This window comes from Peromyscus californicus, unplaced genomic scaffold, assembly GCF_007827085.1.
Source record: "Peromyscus californicus insignis strain IS unplaced genomic scaffold, ASM782708v3 Scaffold_8__1_contigs__length_139910024, whole genome shotgun sequence".
Taxonomy (NCBI): Eukaryota; Metazoa; Chordata; class Mammalia; order Rodentia; family Cricetidae; genus Peromyscus; species Peromyscus californicus.
In genome coordinates this window covers 134,907,607-134,930,739 of record NW_026294606.1, presented here as the reverse complement: position 1 = coordinate 134,930,739, position 23,133 = coordinate 134,907,607, and the positions used below count along the sequence as shown (strand labels likewise).

At 44.9% G+C, this 23,133-nt stretch overlaps 1 protein-coding gene across 4 annotated transcripts in view; it reads right to left on the bottom strand.

The window, feature by feature from the left end:
• Arhgap10 (Rho GTPase activating protein 10) overlaps window positions 1-23,133 on the bottom strand; it is a 279,570-nt gene that overhangs the window by 196,124 nt on the left and 60,313 nt on the right. For 3 of the 4 annotated variants that reach the window (XM_052727774.1, XM_052727777.1, XM_052727776.1), the window contains 2 exons: window positions 8,767-8,862; window positions 8,632-8,693 (listed from right to left, as the gene is read on the bottom strand). The exons of the other annotated variant lie outside the window; for it this stretch is intronic. In XM_052727774.1, the coding sequence (XP_052583734.1) occupies window positions 8,632-8,693; window positions 8,767-8,862 (158 nt within the window). The remainder of the gene's footprint in view (window positions 1-8,631; window positions 8,694-8,766; window positions 8,863-23,133) is intronic. 4 annotated transcript variants of the gene reach the window in all.

Sequence of the window (23,133 nt, the reverse complement as noted above, 5' to 3'; positions counted from 1 at the left end):
ACTTTCCATCTTAGTCATCAAAATCTGGTTTCCCCCACAAATATTTTTATCTTTGTGCCTCCAAGAATACTGGAGGCACATCACTTCTTTAAAGTGTACCCCACTTCAATATCCTGGACTTACTCCCAAGGTGGTAGCACCCACCTTTGAGACAGAAGTTATGGAACCTCCTTGACTTAACAAGCTCTCTAGACAAGGTTTCCAAGCAGCTACAGAGCCTCATCTTCCCGCTGTAACTAGCCCTCATTTAATGACTGAGCTGGAATTCTGACAGCTTGCATTGTTTACACAGGCAAGAGGCAGATACCCGAACTCACATCTACTCAGGCTGCTGCCTGGTGCACGGCAGCCACATGATGACATTATACACATTTCACTCGGGTTCAAAGCTGGAGGGAAGGAGCTGACAATGTAGACCACTCAGAGGACGTGTCCTTAGTGAGCACAAGGTCCGGGATTCAGTCTCCAGTCTATGCGCCCCAAAAGAGGTGGAGAAAAAGACAAAAACAAACAGCTGAAGAGAAGAAACAAGGTTTCTCTTGTCTGAGGGTCCTAAAGAGAGCAGTGGTTCCTAACTTAGTGATGCATAACAAACCACTCACTCCAATGGGCTCCAATTTCCTATTTTCCTAACTCATGCATGATCCAAATGCCCTAGCGCATCAAAAAGTACGTGCCATGAAATAGTAGATCCAGCTGATTCACAAAAATATCCAAGTTTAGGCAATTATAGGAATGAACTGGAAATATTCTGGTGTCTCTTTGGGTGAGTGGGTGAATGAGTAGGAGAGTGGGTAGGTGCGCGCGCACGAGAGAGAGAGAGAGAGAGAGAGAGAGAGAGAGAGAGAGAGAGAGAGAGAGAGAGAGAGAGAGAGAGAGAGAGAGCGCACATATGCATGTAGAATCCAAAGTAAAACAATTCCTTAGAAACAAAGAACAGACCCCAAGGATATGAAATAGAGGAAATGTAAGCTCCAAAAGGGAAGTAGAATCTGAGGAGGACAGGCTAGAGGGTCACAGACAACGATGAGTCATCAACAGAGAGGATTCTGACTCATGGCACAAGGCTTCTCCCAAATTCTTAAATTCATCAAGTATTCTAGATATGTAAAGATAAATCCTCACCTGGGACGTTCCTGCAGCAGGATTTACAGCGTAGCATGCATATCTGGCTAGACTGTAATGGGCTTACAGGATAAAATATATCAAATGGTAAAGATCATCTCCAAAGACAGGAAGCAAGTCTTTGTGAAATTAAGTCACGGGCAAGTTCTAGGTTTTTTGTTTTTGTTTTGTCTTTTAGGTTTTCTGAAACAGGGTTTCTCTGTGTAACCCTGGCTGTCCTGGAACTCGCTCTATAGACCAGGCTGGCCTCAAACTCAGAGATCTGCACCTGCCTCTGCCTCCCGAGTGCTGAGATTAAAGGTGTGCTCCACTATGCCTGGCACTGTCATGGGCAGCTCTTAAAGCAAACTAAGAAATGTCTTCATGAATGACGGCTACGATTTCTCCCGTTGTAAACATTCCTGCTAACAGAATCACAGACAAACGTGTCATTTTTATCTGCAGAACGGACTACACATTTGTTATTATAAATATGACTTGTAAGAGTAAACAGAAGGCACAGACTGCCCAATAATGCCTGATGTTTATGCCACTTATCTCATAAATTCACATGTATAAACAACATCAACCATTACTATGCAACACTAAAACTACTAGCAAGTAGAAGCCTGCTGCATTAAGACAAATCAGACATGGGTATAGTCCCAGGCCTCTGAAAACGACAGATAAAAACTTCACCTGTTCAGTCTTTTAATCCCCCGGGTGGCATAAAGCCAGCAAAAACCATGGTTTAACTTTTACAGAGAACTAACTCTAAGGCAAAGGAGATTTCATGGGCTAGTGGTTCAGATTTCAGAATCATCAGGTCTGGGGTACAGCCTGAGAATGGGCATTTCTAACATATCCCCGAAGATTTCAGAATCATCAGGTCTGGGGTACAGCCTGAGAATGGGCACTTCTAGCATATGCCCGAAGATTTCAGAATTCATCAGGTCTGGGGTACAGCCTGAGAATGGGAATTTCTAGCATATTCCCGAAGATTTCAGAATTCATCAGGTCTGGGGTACAGCCTGAGAATGGGCACTTCTAGCATATTCCCGAAGATTTCAGAATTCATCAGGTCTGGGGTACAGCCTGAGAATGGGCATTTCTAGCATATCCCCCAGGATATTAATTACTTCCTTGATACTGTGACAAAGTATCTTGGAGAAGTGACTTTGTGGGGAAACAGGTTCATTGTGGCTCGAGGTGTAAGAGTGCACAGGCAGTGTGGAGAAGCACAGAGGCAAATGAAACAGTGGTCTCTCTCTCTCTCTCTCTCTCACACACACACACACACACACACACACACACACACACACACACACACACACACACACCTCCCCCCAGAACTGAGCACTGGCTCTCAGCTAGCCTCTTTTCTCCCCCCCACTCAAGTCGGTCAAAGGCCCACAGACAGTGCGCCCCACATTCAGGGTAGACACTGCCCCCTCAGTCAATCCTTTCTAGAAACACACCCATGGTCAAGCCACTGGGTCTCCTAGATGATTCCAAATCCTGTCCAGTTGTCATGGAAACCAGCCCTTACTACAGGAAGGTGATGCTGGCCCAGTCCCCATGTGTAGAGAACACCTGCTGGGAGACACACTAAGAAGGAATGCGAAGAAATTTTCTCCCAAAGAGTAAAAACATTCATTTACTTTAATGAACATTATTTCAGTGACATCATGAAGCATTCTTACAGAAAAACAGTAATAGTTTAGAACAAAAATCAAGAGTCAAAAACGAGAGTAGCATAGCTGAGAATATATTTTTTAGGTAGACAAGTTGCCCTGCCTGTCCCGCACTTCCAGTATAAAAAGGAGGTACTGAACACTGATGTCTAAGGACCTCTGGACACCACTGGAAAGCTCTGCCTTCCATCTCCCAAAGGCACTGTTCCTCAAAGCTTTTCTAACCCTCTGGTCCACACCCTTTCTCTGATTTGCCCAAATCCTCAGAAACTGAGCCCTTGTAGGCTGGCAAGAAAACCAAGATCAGTCTGTTCAAAGGATTTACTCAGAGAAGTAAATACAGTGTAAAGGGCCGTTCGGAGATGCTCATAACTGCCGCAGCACCATTTTAAAAGTCCCTAGACTCCTGGACAGCTGCCCACCTCAGATAAGTACACCATGTGCGTCAGGCCACACGGAGGAGCACCGCAGGAATGCTGGCAGTGCTTCCCTCCCAGCATGCACAGACACAAGCCTGCCAGTGCTGGCCTCTTGCTGGGTCAGGCCCAGCTCCCTAGTTTAGGTTCCTCACCTAAACACTAGGAGGTTAGAAACACTAGGAGAAAAACTACTCACTTAGAAGCCCTTTCCTGACACCACTGTGATATCTGTCTAGAGGGTGGGGCATGTCCACTCATGGAGACCAAACTCTGGGTGTGGAAGCAAATAGTGACTTATTTTCCTAAACTGGTATTCTGTCTACTTCCCTTTCCAGTGAGTCGCTGGATTTCAGTTCCTAGTTTTGCTTGACCAGGGACTGAACTTTCATACTGAGCACACTCCACTGCTAAGCCACACCCATAATCTCAGTAATTTATTTAATTGCAATGGAAGAGGACATGGGAGACTCAAACAGCCTTCCCTCTTTTCCAAATGGAACTAGTTTTCCCTCAAGGAGGCCCCAGCATTCCAGCTCATCTGGGCTTAACTGGGTAACTCGGCTCATCACCGAATTCAGGAGACCTCCCTGAATTCCCGTGCCTCTGTTACTGCAAAATGACTGAGTACACACGCTCTTGCCCATCTCCCGCGGATATCCACTACTCAAAGGAAGAGCTGTCATTACTGTTACAACCGGCCCCTGGATGTAGTCAGCACACAGTGGTACTGGTTGAACTAAACACTGCCCCGCTTAGGCATACACAAGGCACAAGAGCATATGGCTGTCAGCTTCATCGGATGGGGATTCTCGGCCGACGGCTGCACTTCTAAACATGTGTATTTACCCTTTAAAGCCCAAAGTCCTACAGAATACTTGTTCAGTAAAAAAACTTTCTACAACATTTGGCTTTGGTCTTAGCCTTCTACAGATTTTAACTTTTTTTCCCCTTACTGATTAAGCCTTAACTATGAATATCCAATGATCATGCTTCACTGTTAATTAATGTCAGACGATGGAAAATACTGATTACTTTTGAAGATTTAATAATCACTAAAATTACACTAACCTTCTCAGAAAGGATCTCACAGCTGGCTCATTCTGCTTTCTTTTCCCACCCATGGCTTTTAGCTGCCAGCTTACACTCACTGTAAGAGGCTTGGAGACTCAATTTTGTTCTGAGTTCCCAGAATGCACCTGCATTGGGCCTAGCTGCTCAAGCCCCTCCTTGCTGCCCCAAGAGCACTAAGGACCTCCTTGAGCCTCAGGCCACTGCTCCCAGCTTCAGGACAGCTTCTGTCCCCAACAGCCACAGGCTTAGCTGACCCCCTCTCCCTGACGACCACACTTCATACCTTTGTCTATTTTAATTAACTTGGTAATTACCAGCTCTTCTCCAGGGCCACACTGAACGTTTCTTGCATATCTGTTCTTATTCTAAGTTTACAGCTGCCTTGGTCTCCAAATGTCACAACCGTTTCTTCAAAAGTTTTCAAAAGATCTCAAAGACACATAATGATTTTATCCAGTTTTCCTGCTTCAAAAGAGGTGATCTCAGAAGATCACAGAAAATCACTCAATGTCAGTTGGATAAATGGCACACGCCTTTCAACTTTTATTAACTTCACTGCCTACTCTATGGTGACTTGGGAGACTTCTACTTCTAAAGATACCAGTAAAGAGTATTGGCTCGCTGCATGTGACGGTGCATGCCTACCCCCAGCACTCAGGAGGTTGCATGTGATGGTGCACATCTACCCCCAGCACTGGAGAGGCTGCATGTGACGGTGCATGCCTATCCTCCAGCATTCAGGAGGCTGCATGTGGTGGTGCATACCTATCTCCCAGCACTCAGAGGGAAAGCAGAGTGACTACAAGCTTGAGAACAACCTAGGGTACAAGGAAGCCTTGTCCCCCCCCCCAAAAAAAAACATAAATTATGAATTCTGGTTAGGGGAAAAGACGAAAACCCTACAAATTTGAAGTGACTTGGAAATTTACCATCAAATGTCATCTATTTGAATGATGCTGCAGAGAGACCAACTGCTACTGAGAGAGACACAGAAGGGAAGACTCTGAACCTGAACTGTTTTCTGGAATAAAGGCATTTTGTCCGTGTTGTTGTTAAAGTGGCACCTCGACCACACGTCCTGAGGTATTTGTACTTGAAATGTATATGTTTGTACATGAGACGACCCGATGCTGGGCTTTGAGTCAAAATGGCAGCAGGGGGATTAGGAATACGGGATAAACAGGATAAGGTGTGATGCTGAGTGCTGAAAACAAGTAATTTAACACTATATTCTAGTAATGCTTTCCATTTCCCAAACTAAACTGGAGTATCCTGGTCACATCGTCGGGTGCCTGTGGCTTCCCACTGCTTCCTCTCCAGCAGGTATTTCGGTCCCACGTGTCAGTTTTGTAGGTTTGTGTGGGTTTGGTTTCATTTTTCAAGACAGGATTTCTCTGTGTCCTGGAACTCACTCTGTAGACCAGGCTGGCCTCCAAATCACAGAGATCCACCAGCCTCTGCCTCCCAAGTGCTGGGATTAAAGGTGTGCGCCACCACACCTGGCCCACATGTCAGTTTTAACATGCTGTACCATTCTTCTGGGGTTCAAGGCCTTCCACAGACACAATCCTACTCTCACATCTGCCCTGCCCCAGGAACCCAACCTTCCTACACTCCTCTTACCTCAGACAGAGACACGGTCAGCTGCCACCACAGCCAAGATTAAATCATCGGTCAGCTAGCAGCATCTCTATGAACCACGCTATCTACATCAGAGTCTAAGACCGCATTCCAGTTTCTTGACCTCATCGATTTACTCCAAGAAACTGAATACAAAACTCAACCATCAAGGCGGAGAGTGGTCACATGGTATTTCTGAAAAGTCTAAACTCCAGCCCCATTCTACCTAGAACCCCGTTCCTGCACACACCAGGATATCAAACAGTCCTTTACCAAAAAGGCCCTCAACACTTAACCACTACCTCTCTGCCCAGCTCACCCACAGCTCCTTACCCATCTCTGTTCTGAACACATGTTCTGGCACATGTCTACTCATTACCTCCCTTGCTAGCAAATAAAACTGTGGATGCAGGTACTTCACAAAGTTTGCTACCAAGCCCTCAGATTCCAACCAATAAAAAGAACATAAAATGTCAATAAATGCTGGCCACATGCTCGAGATCCCAGAAAAGAATGTCTAAACATCAAAGAAAGTACATGCACACACCTCTTATGTAACATAAACCAAGACATTCCAGCCGGGCGGTGGTGGTGCACGCCTTTAATCCCAGCACTCAGGAGGCAGAGGCAGGCGGATCTCTGTGAGTTCGAGGCCAGCCTGGTCTACAAAGCGAGTTCCAGGAAAGGCACAAAGCTACACAGAGAAACCCTGTTTTGAAAAAACCAAAAAAAAAAAAAAAAAAAGACATTCCATTACCACCCCACATGCTTCCACTTCACAGTGTGGAAAGGTGGGCTCGTGGCACTATTTGGATCGAATGTCATATTTAGTCTTTACTGAACAGCTGAGAAATGAGTGACTATAACATTATACAAACACTAATTGAACTTACCAGTGTGTGCCAGGAAAAGCCCATGTGATAACACTACCTTCACGTGCACACCATGAAATTCTGAGTATGTTTGTGTACATGTTCTTATGTGTACACACCTGTTTGCAGACCCATGTGTTTACAAAGATGTGTACATGGGCCCAAGGTTGAAGGCAGGCGTTACTTCCTCCCCTTCATTTTTGAGGGCGGGTCTCACTGCACCTGCAGCTCACTACCAATTCAGTCACTCGCTAGCAAGGATCCTCCCGTCTCCACCCCTCAGGCACTAGGATGACATGTGCACACTGCTGCACTCCTGGCCTTCCTGCATGTGTGCTGGGAATCCTAACCTGAATCACGACACGTGTGTGGCAAGCACTTTACCAAATGAGACATCGTCCCAGCTCCGTCCGAAGATTTTGTTTGTTTTTGTTTTTGCATTTTTGAGACAGGGTTTCTCTGTGTAACCCTGGCTGTCCTGGAACTCACTCTGTAGACCAGGCTGGCCTCGAACTCACAGAGATCCACCTGCCTCTGCCTCCCGAGTGCTGGGATAAAATGCCACCTCTGCCCGCCCTCTGTGGAATTTTTAACATCTAGAAAATATCTCAGAATGTAGGGCATAGTGCAAATTATGAGATTTTAGAAAACATGTTTGTGCTACTCCTAAAATCAAAAGGAATTCCATCCTTTGGTTTTGCCCCTAATGCACATGCTCCTGACAGAAACTCCACTAGCCACCACCTGGGAAATTAAAGCATGTGGGTGGGCAGCTGGCTACAGGGTAATCGGGGAAGCTCAGGGTTCTAGCTCCTACTTCATCATGAGACCTTGGGCAGACCATGTGCCTCAGTTTATAAAACAGAGTGGAGGGATTATCTTCTTTACAGACTTGGCATGACAACCAAAAGACTTCAAGTGAGGTAAACAGCTGAGGGCAACACCAGCATACAGTCATGGTAACTGTTCCAGTTACCGTGCTCAGTACCAGTAGCGTTATCACCTCGGAACCCACTCACACCAGCGTAATTCTAGGCAGTGTTTATTCTGGAGAACCAAGAACAGTATTTTATTATATTGTTTCTGTGGGACACTGAACCCAGTGTCTTCTGCAAGTTCTAATTATTTTAAAATGGTAGGTGGGGGGCAGTGAGAACAGTATGTGGAAACCTGGTGGTTATCACACTGTGAGTCTTTGTTTAACTGGAAAAGACACACAAACTTACAAGAAAGGCAAATATCATCTAATCCCCCCTGAAATGTCATTGCTGAGTTCACAAGTATTCACAAAGCACCAGGCACTCAGAGTATGCTGCATGGAGAAGCAGCCCTCATTAGAATCAGGATCACACTATGTCACTGCAGAGGAACTTCAGAACCAGCCAGGTCTCAGCTCTGTCCACCCTCACAGACTAGAAATCCAGAGCTCTGTCCACCCTCAGACTAGAAACCCAGAGCTCTGTCCACCCTCAGACTAGAAACCCAGAGCTACGGCTCAAAACCATCCTTCCACTCCATCTACCTCCTAGTGCACATCTCTTGCTTCAGCTTTAGGGCATGTTCAGCCCCTGCATGGTATTTACGTAAGCCAAAGGCTCTGCTAACAAAAGGCAAACCAGCACCCACCTTCTACTTTACAAGTGAAAAAAGACTGCCTGAGGTCCAGAACCTTGCCCAAGAACTGATCACTATCAGAACCACCATGGACCCAGAAACCAGAGCTTTGAAACCCCATCCATAGCTCCCCCACTATAAGCACTAAGTTCATCAAAACTTCTGTCCAGCTTCACAGCCCAGACTGTCCCCTCCTAGAAATCTGCTAATCAATACATTCACATTCCTGATACTCACCATGATCTCTCTCTGTTCTTCAAGATTCTTCAAAAAGTTGGAAAATTCCCGTAAGGAAGCATCTGTAAGGAGAAAGGCATGAGTTTGTATTGGGCGTGGCAGAGGAAAGTAAACCAGACCTCATGACTTTTTTACCTATGCATCGCTCATCATCAGTCTCGGCGTCCCCAATAAACTCGAACTTAAAGTCTCTGAGCGAATGAGCAAACTTCCGCTGGGCTGCAGAAAGACCTAGAAAGAAAGGCACAGAGATGAACAGGGCCCTTGCTTTAAAGCCAAGGACTACCACAAAATCCATTTCTGTTGGGATTGGTAGACTGTTAGGATTGCACCACTCAGTATGTGAAAAGGCATGATCCAACCCATCGCCCTCCATCTGGCACATGCCCGGGTCACCTGTCTCCCCACACTAGAAAATCCACCATAACCCCACCCCTGCCCACTTTCCCCAGCTGATCACTGCACATCTCTCAGCAGTTTCCTCAGTCAGGGCAGAATTTATTCTGAAGTTCACAAGGTAATTAGCATCCATCTGATAGCACTCCTCAGGGCTATGGAAGATCCAGACAGCTAACCACATCCTCTGAACTGATACTGCCATCACCAAAAACCCCCACTACCAACACCTCAACAAGGTTTTGGCATAATTCCTCAAATAGAAAAACCTGACTAATACAGGACTAATGATGCTGATTAAGCCGAAACTCTAAAGAGGACTGAAAATAAGCATACAACCGCAAAATATAAATAACTGCTTTAAAAACTGAACTTTTTCTTAATTGGGCAAAGCATGCACAACACAAGAGGAAGTGAAAGAAATTAAAGTGGCCTGTAGCCACATGAAAAGGTGCTCCGTCTTCAGTGGTCAGAAATCAAAAACAAAGACCTCAAGTCAGCTGAGGCTCCTAACTGCCAAAGTCTATGAAGAAACAAACCTCTCGCTGGCAAAATTGGCATAATTGTTTTGGTAGTTTAGCAATTTCAGGTAAATTTGATGAAGTCCTATGACCCAGAAAGTTAGGCAGATTTCTAAGATAAAACTCTTGCACATGGATATTTGCTGTGTGCAACAGAGAACTCTCAGAAAGACTCATCCCTGGAAACTGAGTTGGGACTATCTGCGAACAGCACCAAACACAAGAACAACGAACATCCTACATAGCCGCACGAGTGAAGTACAGAAGACTAACATGGAGGTAACTCTCACAACTGGGAGAGGAAGAAGAACGCTCTCACTGTAGAGAAGACATGATGGAGGCTTCCTCTTCTACTTCATGCCACGCACTTATTTTAAGTACTGGTGGACTGCAGCCTCACTTTTGACACCTCTGTTATTCACTTAGCTGTCAGAACACACTGAGCCAGATATGGCGGCCCGTGGCTATGATTCCAGACTTGGGAGATAGGGACAAGAGAATTGCAATGAGCTCATGGACACTGGACGACAGAGAAACTATCTCATAACCCCATCCAACCCCAACAGAGAAGAGCATCACGCAAGTCAGTCATATCTGTATGCATGCATTTAAGCTGTTAAAAATGTTCCTTTGAATCTGAGCGTGTATACATATAATCTGAAGCTGTTTCCTCAATATCCAAATTACCACTGAAAGAGCGAAGATCTTCCATTTAAAGACAGTATGTTGTAAGGACAGAATTAAATGTTATAGAATGATACTTTTTAAATAACAGTTTTGCAACATTAATATTCTAATTCTAGCTGGGCATGGTGGCCCACGCCTTTAAGCACTCTGGAGGCAAAGGCAGACAGACCTCTGTGAGTTCGAGGCCAGCCTGGTCTTCAAAGTGAGTTCCAGGATAGCTAGGGCTGTAACACAGAGAAACTCTATCTCAAAAAAACCAAAAAAAAAAAAAAAAAAAAAAATTTTTTTCTAATTCCTCATGTTATTTGCATAGCTAATCTAACATTGCTCCTCCCAAACATAATGCCTTCCTTGTGCTAAACATTTAGGCTTTTTTTTTTTCTTTTAACAAATTTATTGTCAGTTTTGGTTCATCTTCTAGTGACGGAGCTCATGTTTGTACCATTTAAACAACTGACCACATCAAAATCTGCTCCTTTTAACAATTACAAATGTAAATACTTTTCCACTGCTTAGAATATTTTAGCTTTCCTTTTTCTGTTTGAGGTGAAGAAGGAAGCCAGGGCTTGTGCATACTACACCCCACCTCTACTGAGAACATTTTAAATTCATGTATTTTTCCAATTTCAGATCTCTGCTGCTTTTCCAGACAACAGAAGGCGTGGTTTCAGTTTAGTAAATTTAATGTAGCCCATCAAAAGGTTTTCCTCTCTAACAGCAGCACATGTGAAGCCCAACCAGTTTCTGATGACTAGTTACAAAGGCCAGCTCCAGTCCTCTACTAGGGAAGGACAGGAGGAGGCCACTGGAGGAAAGTTTCCTTTACTGACACGGACTTCCACTATTATTTCACTGATTTCTCATGAGCTGGCAGGCTGGGACTGATGTGTGTGGCGTATTAAGATTTACAGATAGATCAGGAACCTAACCAGGGCAGCTGACATCTTTGGACTGCTCAGAGTGTCTCAGACCTCCACACAAGTCCCTTCCTGACGCCATTTTAACTTCCAGGGCATTTCACATTATTCCCAGGTCTTCTGCCCAGATTCCATTTCTGCAGGTTCACTACTGACACTGTGCCACCACCGTTCACCCTGGCACTGTGGCACCACTGACAGTATCATGCATGTCCTACAATGTTGCTTAATTTGTGTATCTGGTCTAAACAGGCCGAGAGTGCTTTTAAGGTTTTCTACACCGAAGGTCCTGCGGCAAGTGTGACAATGTGACTTCCTCTTTTGTAACTTGAATATCTCACTTCTTTTGCTTCTCTGATGACTCCCAGACTTCCAGCAATGAAAGTGGTGAGAGCAGAGGCCTTTGACTTGTTACAGACCTTAGAAAGCTGTCAGCATTTCCCGAGTACAGTGACAGCTGCGGCCTGTCTTCTGGATCTCGTTCAGGTACATTCCTTCTGTATCTAATATCTAACGCTGTTTTCACCATGAGAGACAATGACAGCTGCGGCCTGCCTTCTGGATCGAGTTCAGGTACATTGCTTCTGTATCTAATATCTAATGCTGTTTTCACCATGAAAGAATGCTGACTTTTACCAAGCTCTTCCTCTATATAAAGAACTATAGAGTTTTGTTCTTCACTGGTTGATTTCATATACATATTAATTTGCTGCAGATGCCGAATCATGCCTGTGATAAATTCTACTTGATCACGGTGCATATCTTTGTAATACTCCGTAGACTGGAATTGGTAGCGTTTTGTTGAAATCTGCGCATCTAGGTTCAAAGATAATATCCTACAGTTTTATTCTTTCTTGAATCGTATTTAATCGTTTTGGTTTTAAAGTATACATGTGTGAGCGCAGGTGAGCATGTGGGATTAGAACACTGGTGTCAGCTCTCTCCTGCTACCTTTCAGGATCCAAGGGTCACACTCAGGTGGTCAGGACTGTGCACAGCACCTCCCCGCACTGAGCCATCTCACTGCCCATTTCACCCCTGTGCCCTGGCCTGGCTTTGATGTTAAAGGAATGTGAACCTGTGGAATACACTGAGAAGAATTCCTTCCTCTTCAACTTCCTGGAATAACTAAAGAAGTGGTCTTCACTGTTTTTATGATGTTCAACAGTAAAACTGCCTGGCCCTAAGGCTTAACATTTATTCATTTCATTTTAGAAACAGATCTCTCTTTCACAGCCCAAGTTAGCCTAAAACTCACAGTGATTCCTCCTGCCTCAACTTCCTGACAGTAGGTTCGCAGGACTGAGTCACCACACCATGCTCTTGGTATTCACTCTGATGGGTGGTTTCTAATTGCTGACTCAACCTTCCGCTGCGTACTGATCTGCTCACCGGTTTTCTATTTCCTGATGGTTAAACTGGGAAGCACGCAAGTGTCCAGGCTGTTTGCTGTGTCTGCTCAGGTTTCCTCCTTCAGGATTTCATCTTGGTAGAAGTACATGTCCAGCAGTGCTTATGGTTTTCTCTCCTTTATCACACTTGTTGATATACATTTGTTCTTAACAACTGCTAAGAAATCCTTTCACAGCCTCAGCTCACAATCTGGTTTGGGAAGCCCCCGGACCCCCACACGATGGCCTCTGTGTGCCAATGGTAACTTTCTCCTTGAGAAAAGTGATTCTTTATGGCAGATCCATCTACTTATTAACAACGTTTAGTTGTTAATGCAACAACAGACAAAGTCAGAGCCTGGCCTCCCTGATTAGGCTCCTGTAGGCAACCCTGAAGTTGCAAGTGTGACATTGGCCATGAAAGACTCACTACCTAGTGAGGGTTTCTGTTGCTGTGAGAGAACACTAACTAAAATCAACTTGGGGAAGAAAGGCTTTTCAGCTCATCATGAAGAAAAGCCAGGGCAGGAACGCAGAGAAGAACCTGGAGGCAGAACTGAAGCCCAGGCTGGGGAGGATCGCGGTTATTGACTTGCTTGTTCTCCATGGTTGTGCAGCTGCCTTTCACATACAACAGAGGACCACCCACCCAGGGCCAGGCACCCCCTTGTCATGAAGAATCAAGGAATGACTCACAGACACACCCACAGGCCAAAATGATGGAGGAACTAAGGTTCTCTCTTGCCAGCTTGACACAACCTAGACCTGACTAGCACATACGCCTAAATCTCCCACAGCTTCTACTCCCAACATCTGAAGTACCAGTGGGATGCTTGAAGAACTATGGCATACTCCATCATCCTAAACTTGAAAAGAAAATGAACAATGAGTATAGCGTGCTTTTCTCAGTGTGCTGGTTAGTTTTATGTCAACTTGACACAGGTATAGTCATCTAGGAGGGAACCTCAATTAAGAAAATGTCAAAAAAATAAAAGGAGGGGGCTGGAGAGATGGCTCGGGGGTTAAGAGCACTGGCTGTTCTTCCAGAGGTCCTGAGTTCAATTCCCAGCAATCACATGGTGTCTCACAACCATCTATAATGAGATCTGGCGTCCTCTTCTGGCCTGCAGGCATACATGCAGGCAGAACACTGCATACATACATAACAAATAAATAAATAAATCTTTAAAAAAAAAAGAAAGAAAAGAAAAAAAGAAAATGTCTCCACAAGATCATGCTGCAGGAGAGCCTGCAGGGCATTTTTGTAATTAGTGGAGGGAAGGACCGTCCCCCAGCCCATGGTGAGATGCCACCCCTGGTCTGGTAGTCCTGGGTTCTATAAGAAAGCAGGCGGAGAAAGCCAAGGAAAGCAAGCCAATAAGCAGGACTCCTCCATGACCTCTGCACCAGCTCCTGCCTCCAGGTTCCTGCCCTACTTGAGTTCCTGTCCTGACTTCCTCCAGTGATGAACAGTGATATGGAAGTATAAGCCAAACAAGCCCTTTCCTCCCCAAGATGCCTTGGCTGTGGTGTTTCATCACAAAAACAGCAACCCTGACTACGATACTCAGTAAAGTGCAGGCATTTTACAAATCATATCGGGCTCCACCATCCTTGTTAAATAGAGAAACTGCACCTAGAAACTTATATTCCTTGGCATACAGAAACCTAAACAACCAGACTGTCAATTGCATAACAGTCCACCAAGGAAACTGATGCCTATCATGCACCTTCAAGCCAGAACCCAAATTCACCGATGTATGATTTATAGAACAGGGTGCAAATTCTAAGAACTTGGTAGTTTCATGTCAGATTCTTGCCAAGGAAATAATGCTGATGTTAACCCATGAAACTTGGAAGTAAAACAAAACCCCTTCAGGACTGTGAGCTGCCTTCAAACTTCCATGTCTTCTGACAACATCAGCAGCAGCACCATACACTAAGAGCACTGTGGCTTCTTTCTACAAGTCCAAAAAGGAAAGTAAATAACTCATTTTGCAAGCTTTAAAAAAAAAAATAGTGCAAACATCCTCGTGGGCCCACAATGCATTCTTGAGCTAGTCTAGGCCTGAAGGCCATACTGGAAACTGTGCTAAGAGCACTCAAGGGCTAACAGTATCTGGTAACATCGAGTTAAGTGTTCATGGCCTTAACTTCCGAAGTCTGAGTGGTGTGAGTGGTCTATGAAATAATTTCTTAGTCACAGAATAAACAGTATCTGAAGTCATTGGAATGACTGGAAATGACACAGTGCTGGGGTAAAGGGACAGCAGATTGAACCTACAAAGGACATATGTCCCAAAACAAATACAGACACCTGAAGGAGGACACTAAAAACCCAGCATGCCACTTAACAACCAAATACAAAATAATCTACTAGTTATAAAACTCTTGGGACGTCCCCCTATAAATAGAGCCCCATCAATCTTCCCTAAACCATGTGCAATTCAGATGCAGTGTACACATGCCTCAGAAGGAGCAACTATGGCTGGGTGCAGAATGGAGCCTCTGCCACAACCAACTACCGAACGGGAAAGGGATGCTGGCAACGTCCAGGCCACTGGCTTTCCAACTGTCAGAGGACAGGTTCTTTTGTTAAAGAAAATCTTACTTATAGTAAAAGCAGGCACACGCACATGCCCATACACCCCCCCCACACACACACGCACGCACACACCATGCAAAGATCAAACAGGTAACATGTGTTTCCTATCAGTGATACTACAAAAGTGACCACAGTACAGTGGCTTTATTATCACTCAGTTCATGGAGGTCAAGAACCTGTGCTCTAACAACTGAAAAAGCAGTGAGTCATGCAATGGTTTAGAGGGCTAAAAATCAAAGTACACACAGGGCTTCACTCCCTCTGAAGGGTCTAGGGTCCCACCTTCTAGAGGATGCCCACATTCCTTAGCTCACGGGTCGCAGCACCAATGGCCTCTCTCTGAATTCTGTTATCACACGCCCTTCTGCGACTTTTTAGGACCGACCAGAACTGTATTTGGCCCAAGGACAATCCAGGATCCATAATTTCGTGGCATCTTCAAGGTTTTCCTTCAGTTTTCAAGTGCAGGCCCTCACAATGGAAGGAGCTCCAAGGACCACCCTGCATTCACAGCTCGTGCAGCATGCGCTATCACATCAACTCAGCTAACAGCTCGTGCATTGCGCACACACAACCGTGAAGACGCAGTTTCGGCAACTTGCTCAAATTCCTACAACCCGAGAAGTGACAGAGATCAGAAAGGCTGCTCTGGTGGCGGGAGGGTGGCAGACCTGCTCCACGAGCAGCCGCCTCCCAGAGGACCCTGATGAGGTCAGAGGCTTGCCCAATCTGAAAACATCTGACACATCTTCACTTGACTGTCCAAGGAACAAAGGCATCACACTGAGTGACCAACTCAATGTCACACACCCATTCTAGGGGAACTCTAACAGGGATCAGGCCTGTTCTCTCTCAGGCATGTCAGAACTGTTTGCGGTTTTTGGCATAATCTCTGGAGGTACAGAGTGGCAAGAACAGGCACTCCTGTGTGCAAAGGATACACAGTCCAACAAAGAGCACACCCCAAAGACAGGCAGCTAGGGACATGCACTCAGGTGTTTGCATGCATGCCTGAAGAATCAACGTGTGTTTGGGAGTAACGAGTCATGGTCAGGTTTTGGGGGCAAATGCATGGGCCAGTTCAATCCCAGTCTCCAGTTCAATTGCACATCATAAACAAGGATGGCAAGACTGCTTGATGAAAATTAACTTGGCAATTCTAGGGTAGAAACTAAATACAGGCTTAAAAAACTGGGTCCTACAGAATTATTTATTTGGCTCTTACTTTCATTAAATTTCCTTCTGACTCTCTCAGATGCTCTGGTTGTTGTATTTTAAAAACGGCGGAAAGGAGTCACACTATACAACAGGGCCCATGTAGGAGGTTTACTGAGGGGAAGAGGAGAGAGACGGGGCAGGGAAGGGGGCAGGGATCAGTCCCTGCGGATGAGAAAGGAGAGAGAGATGGGAGGTGTACAAGGCCCACCTTTTATAAGGAAACATAGTGAATGCACACAGGGGGTGCTCTTAGTGGCTGCAGCTGAGGTGTAGCCTGTCAGGACCCTAAGGGCAGGCCAGTGCAGATGCCTAAATGCTAACATTGGTTATACTTCTACAACGACGGCCTCACAAATGCATTCGGATTCTCAAGTCCAGGCCTAAATTAAAGGATTTGGGGTGGGAACCTGATCTTAGAGGCAATATAATGTAATGAAACTACTTCACCATAGGAGAGAAATCAAGCAGCAGACGGGCAGTGTGGCTCATGAAGAGGAGAAAGGCATTCGATCACTCCAGATAGACTGGTCTAACATCGACTGTGCATCAGAGGGCGGGAGATCTGGGCCAAGACATAAGCTTTGCCATTTACAGATTTACCTCTTTTGGAGGGTTGAGACAAGCCTGCTAGCCTTGAACTCACAGAGATCCTCCTACCTCTGCCTCCTGGGTGCTGAATTAAAGGTGTGTGCCACCACGCTCAACTTAGATTTATCTTTTACAAATTGAGAATAACCAGAACGCCACAAGTGACAAAGCAGCTCATGTAACACACCCTGGTGGCCAAGAAGCACAACCAAAAAGAAAGCGTGGCTAGTGGATTTTCTCCTTTGCCCCTCCCCCCAACTACAGGATTAGTGCTGCCCACTTTGAAAGCGGGCCTCTTTCCCTGGGTCAGGCCCCTCTGAAAACAGTCTATAACCATTGGTGCACTTCACTGATCTCCTGAGCACGTCTCAATCCTGTCAAATTGATAATTAGGATTAACCATCACAATGAAGCCATTTTAACACTTACAATTAGCTAGAAATTTATTTCAAACAGTGCTCCCAAATGCCCGGGGAGTATAATAACCACTTGATATTTATTTTGCATTCCCTTGGGAAAGGAGGGGAGGGGAGGGGAGGGGGGAGGGGAGGGGGGGAGGACAGGAGGAGGAATGTCCTCAGGAGGACACTGAAGAAGGCCTGGGCCCAGCACTTCTCAGCCAGACTTAATTAAGGCAGGATGTAAGGGTTAGAGTTCGGAAATGTTGAAACCAACAACAAAAGATAATGCGGACTGCAAAAAGCGGTTGAACTTTACAGAACACTGGTCATGAAGACAAATCCAGAGCTGACTAAGAATCACATGAAAGAGTAGATGGAGAGAGTAAGCCAAGAAGCAAAAGGAGGTGACAGAACACAGTGCCCCGGAGTCGACCAGCTGCCCCTGTAATGTAAATCTGAAAAGTCTTGAACTAGCCTATTAAATGCGGTCACTTCTTCTATCCTCAGGTCTAGAATGAAATGCTGAACACAGAGTAGGTGCTCACTGTTGTTGTTGTTGTTGTTGTTGTTGTTGTTGCTGTTAATGAAGTGACAGAGGGACTGGAGAGATGGCTCAGTGGTTAAGAGAACTGCTGCTCTTCCAAAGGACCCAGGTTCAATTCCCACCACCCACACAGCTGCTCAGAACTATCTGTAACTCTAGTCCATGGTTATCACCCACTCTCTTCTGACCTGGAAGGACTCCAGGCACATAGGTGGTGCACATATCTATATACAGGCAAAATACCCATACACACAAAAATAATAACTTTTAAACTTTTTAAAATAAATAATTAAAAATAAAAGACAGAATCTGTCATGCAAGATGGCCCCAGGAAGTCTCCAGAGATTAATGTCCAGAAAACCAAAACCCTGAGCTCTTTCCTCAAAAGAGCAAGTCCTTGAAGACCGGGACCTAAGTTCAGGGCTATACCTACCACCCGAAGCCTCTTAGGAGGCGATGGCACAATTGCACGTGGGTTTGCGTTTGCACAAGCACGCTCACCGTGCACCATCACCTCAGGCCAAGATGGATTCTGACTAACCTGCTCGCTCCTCTACCTGGGGACTGCTCCCCGCCACCTGCACACAAGTGCCACACAAGTTCTTTACAAGACACAAAGGTGAGGCAATCGATTGTACCTTTTAGTCCATTCTTTACCAGGTTCTAGATCTGGAGATCAATGATGACTGACAATGAGGAGAACGACTGAAACAGCTGGACTAGGAACTTGCGGGGCCTTTCTACGTCCATATAAAAGTGTGTAACACAGTCTTTACAGAGAAGACACATGGCAGCTGGCATGACGATTAGCAGCGTGAGTCTAACTCTGACGATCTCAAGCAGGTTTTACAAAAGTAAGGCTACTTGTTTTGGAAAGACCTTGTCACAAAGTAACTTGGCCTAGAACACAGCACAGAGGTCCTGGGTCAGCCTATGCCCCTCACCAGTATCAGCAGCACCTAGCCATACACCTTCGAGTGCATAATGTCCTTTTCATCTTACATTTCTTCCTTGTCAACTTGAGGATAAAGATGAAGTTTCTAAACAACTTGTAGGAAAGTAAAACAATGGACCAAGGATTACTAAATTATCCTGTCCGGCTAACAGAATGACAAGTGGGAGAAAAAAAAACAGGAAGACAAGAAACCAATGTAAGGTGCAGAAAAAGAACTGCATGCTAGCCATTTCATAACGGCAGAATGGAGCAATTCTGCAAGAAGCTGCAGATGAAGCCATGGCCTGAGAGTTTAACTGTCAGTTACCTGCAGAAAGGAGATCAAAGTGAAATGCCAAGCAACATTTTAAGGAGAACAAAGAGAGAAGTCAGTCGTGAAGGGCATAAACGGTGGCGGAGGCAGCAGCCGGCGGCAATGCCGGGCACAGAGTTCCAGACAGCTCATGATGCTTTAACAAAATAATAATTAAGCCAGGGTGGTGGCACATGCCTTTAATCCCAGCACTCGGGAGGCAGAAGCAAGCAGATCTCTGAGTTCAAGGTCAGCCTGGTCTACAGAGCGAGTTTCAGGACAGCCAGGGCTACACAGGGAAACCTGTCTTGAAAAAAAAAAAAAAACCTGTCTTACGAACAGTAATAATAACAAATAATAATAACAAAACACTGCTTTAGGCTGTCAAGCTTGGTAAGGAAGTGTTCTCTGGTCAACCAGCAAATCGTGTTTGATTCTCCCCACTTCCTGCACGGCCTGTGAGACTGGTTCACGTCAGTATCTCAGGCATTGGTACAGCACCAACCCTGCTGTCCCCTGATTGGAGAGGGATGTGATGAGGCATGTGTTTTTAAGTGTAAAAATGACAGAAAGCTGTCATCTTTAAAATAGGGAAAACAACTTCATTACCTAAAAGTACACAGAATTCAAGGGTACGACCCAAAAGAGAGCATTAGAGGAAAAGTACTTAAAGTTACTTCACAGCAAACCCACAAGTAGAGATAGTGCACTACAAATCATTCACACCGAAACAGTCCAGTATAAATTCCGGGTCTTGTAACTATTCCAACTGTTTTTCTGTCCAAAATTTGATTTTGAAAATTATTTGATTTCTGAATTATCATTTCTTTATGTAACACAATTTCAACCATTCTAATCATCACAATTGTGTTACCTAATATAATCAGCCATACTTACTTTTCTTTTCGATGACTTTCTTTCGTTATCAATTCACAATTCTTACTTATGAGAAACTATTATACTGGGTATTTTATTTGAAAAAAAAAACAAAAAACAAAAAACTTTATCCAGCCTCAGGAGGGGGTGTGGGGTGTGAGGTGCTGTGGGATAATGCTCTTGTACACTGGTTTAATAAAATGCTGATTGGCCAGTAGCTAGGCAGGAAGTATAGGCAGGATAGGCAGACTAGGAGAATTCTGGAAAGAGGAAGGCTGAGTCAGGAGTCACCAGCCAGACATAGAGGAAGCAAGATGACAAGGCAGAACTGAGAAAAGGTACCAAGCCACATGGCTAAGCATAGATAAGAATTATGGGTTAATTTAAGTGTAATAGCTAGTCAGTAACAAGCCTGAGCTAATGGCCAAGGAGTTATAATTAATATAAGCCTCTGTGTGGTTTTATAGGTGGCTGAGGGACCACGGGGCCAGGCACAACTGGAGGAACACAGACCGCGGGGCCTGGTGGAACCAGAGAAAACTTATACAGCTGGGGCGGAGGGGAGTGAGGAGGAGTGCACATCTTTAATCCCAGCACTTGGAAGAGAAGCAGGCAGATCTCTGTGCATATAGCCTGGTCTACTCAGGAAGTTCCAGGCCAGCCAGGGCTACACAGTTAAGACAGGCTCTCAAAAGGGGGGGAGGGAGGGAGAGACTTCTTAAAATCTACCAGCTCTCCTCAATCTTCACGTCAGAAATGAGGGGGGCTCCCATGACAAGCAAAGTTAGTCACACAGTAATGCTAGCCATCAAACCCAGGCCTCTCCAAGTCCCAACTCATCGTATTTCAATCTCCAAGTCCCAACTCATCGTATTTCAATCTTCAAGCCATGTGGCAAAGATGCTTCTTCCCTCCTTAGTGTGGCATCGGCTCACACAGTCTTCAGTGTGTGAGAAGCTTGGGAATTTGATGGCTTTGCTGGACAGAACCAGGTGGTAAGGGGTAAGTGCTGTGGTGCCCACAGGCAATACTACTGGAAGTGTCATTCCCTGTACTGAGTGTCAAAGGGACCCTTTGAGACAAGAAATTAGGACAGAGGGTTATCTTTTATTACTTTGACTTTTTTATTGGCATAAAGAATACTGGCTTCCATCGTGGAACCCTTCCCCATGTCTCCTCACCCCAGCCCGACCCTCTGTACCCGTCCACCACCACTCACAGCCTCCTTCCTACCTTCAGGTTACACAGGAAATCCAGGCAGAATGTAAGTTAACTGGGCCCCTAAGCTGTTTGGGGACCTGGCTTTTATTTTTCCCCAAACAAGAAAACAAAACTTCCTTGTTGAAAAGCAAACTCTCTATCACATGGCAAGCATGTGCTCTGAGAAGATTGCCAAGGGTCTAACAACCACACTTGGAATAGCACTAACAAGAGCAGCAGCTCAAGGTGGCCCAGTGCATGTCAGAACCACAACAGACATCAGCAAATTGTCAGTGGAAGATAGAACACAGAAGATGGGTGAGCTGAAGATGCTTAGGATTCTACTGTAACAGAATACTGAAATACAAGTGAACAAGCTAACAAAGTCTAAATGAGACTAACAGCTTAGAAACTGTGACAATATACACATATAACTTTGGTGTCTGAAGACATAATTTAAACAAATAGAGAAATGCATGCAACCTGGGAAACCAGCTGGGCACTAAGCATGCACCTGGTAAGACTAATGAACAGAGCTGCTCAATCTGTCCAATGAGTTGGCTTCATGTGTGATCTTGGGAGTTCTTTGGAGCCAAACAAAAATAAGGACTAATCATACATTTTACAAAGCTCTACAACAATTTGTATTATTTTTTGTGTATGAGTGTTTTGCCTCCAGGAATGTATATACACCAGGAGCCTGCCTGGTGCCCATGGAATCAGAAGAGGATAATAAACACCCTGGGACTGGAATAACAAATGGTTGTGAGCTGCCATGTTGGTGCTGGGAATTAAACCTGGGTCCTCTTCAAGAGCAGCAAGTGCTCTTAACTTTCCAGTCCTATAAATAACATCTTCAAAGAAAACTTATGGGGTAGAAAACGCTGTGAATGTATAAACTTGCTGCCTTAGCTTTACGGGCACAGAGCTGGAGAGCAGGTAATGCTGGACGGGTACTCTGCAAGCATGAACTTTCTCGGGCCTATCAGGAGACCAATAAGCAACAAAGGCTGAACAGGGTCTTTAATTTTAACTTTTCTGGTTCAGATCAGCAAAGGAGCCTCACTCACAGCAGTCAACAGAGCAGGGAGATAAGTGAGTTGTGAGTACTATAAAGAACCATCCAGTTCAACCAAAGAGTTCAGAAAAGGTAAGGTTTATAATAAATATGTATTAGTTTTGGGAAAATTACATAAATACTGATATAAAATTGATTTTATATGCCAACATAAGAAGCTGAATCCCATAGAAAATCTTACAAAAGAAAAGAATGTTGGGGGCTGCCAGCACAACACTCAGTTACAGGGCATGGGGCCTTGGATCTGTCTGATCCTCAGCATCTAAGAAAAAGTAGATCAGTTTTTAAAAGAATGAATAACAACTAACTGCTTCACTTCTGCCCTTCTCCAACTGTGTGGCACAGACAAGGTGTCATGGGGAAGTGTTCTGAGAAGCAGCTGGTGTCTATGGCGTGCACAAATGCTGTCTTGGGAAGCCCCATATGAAGCTCCTCCAAGAGTCACTTTGTTTGGGCGACGTCACCACCTTAATTACAGTGTTGACTTTCTTTGAAGCAGAATAAGAACGGCAATGACAGACAGTTATAGAACTTTCTTTTGCAAGAAGGAATATTTTATAAGGTCTTTCAGAAACTATGTTATTTTTAGATTTTATCAAAAGTGACTAAAGTTGCATCAAATATACAGTAGGCATTCCATCTCAGTCCATATAAGACTGGATCCTTTCCTTGTTTGAACAGTTCTCCACTGGTGTGAATTCTCTGATATGTTAAATGCTCTAAAGCCCAGAGCATAGCTTCAGGGTCTCTAGTTTTCACCAAACATACATACATAATACATACACATACACATACACACACACACACACACACACACACACACACACACACAC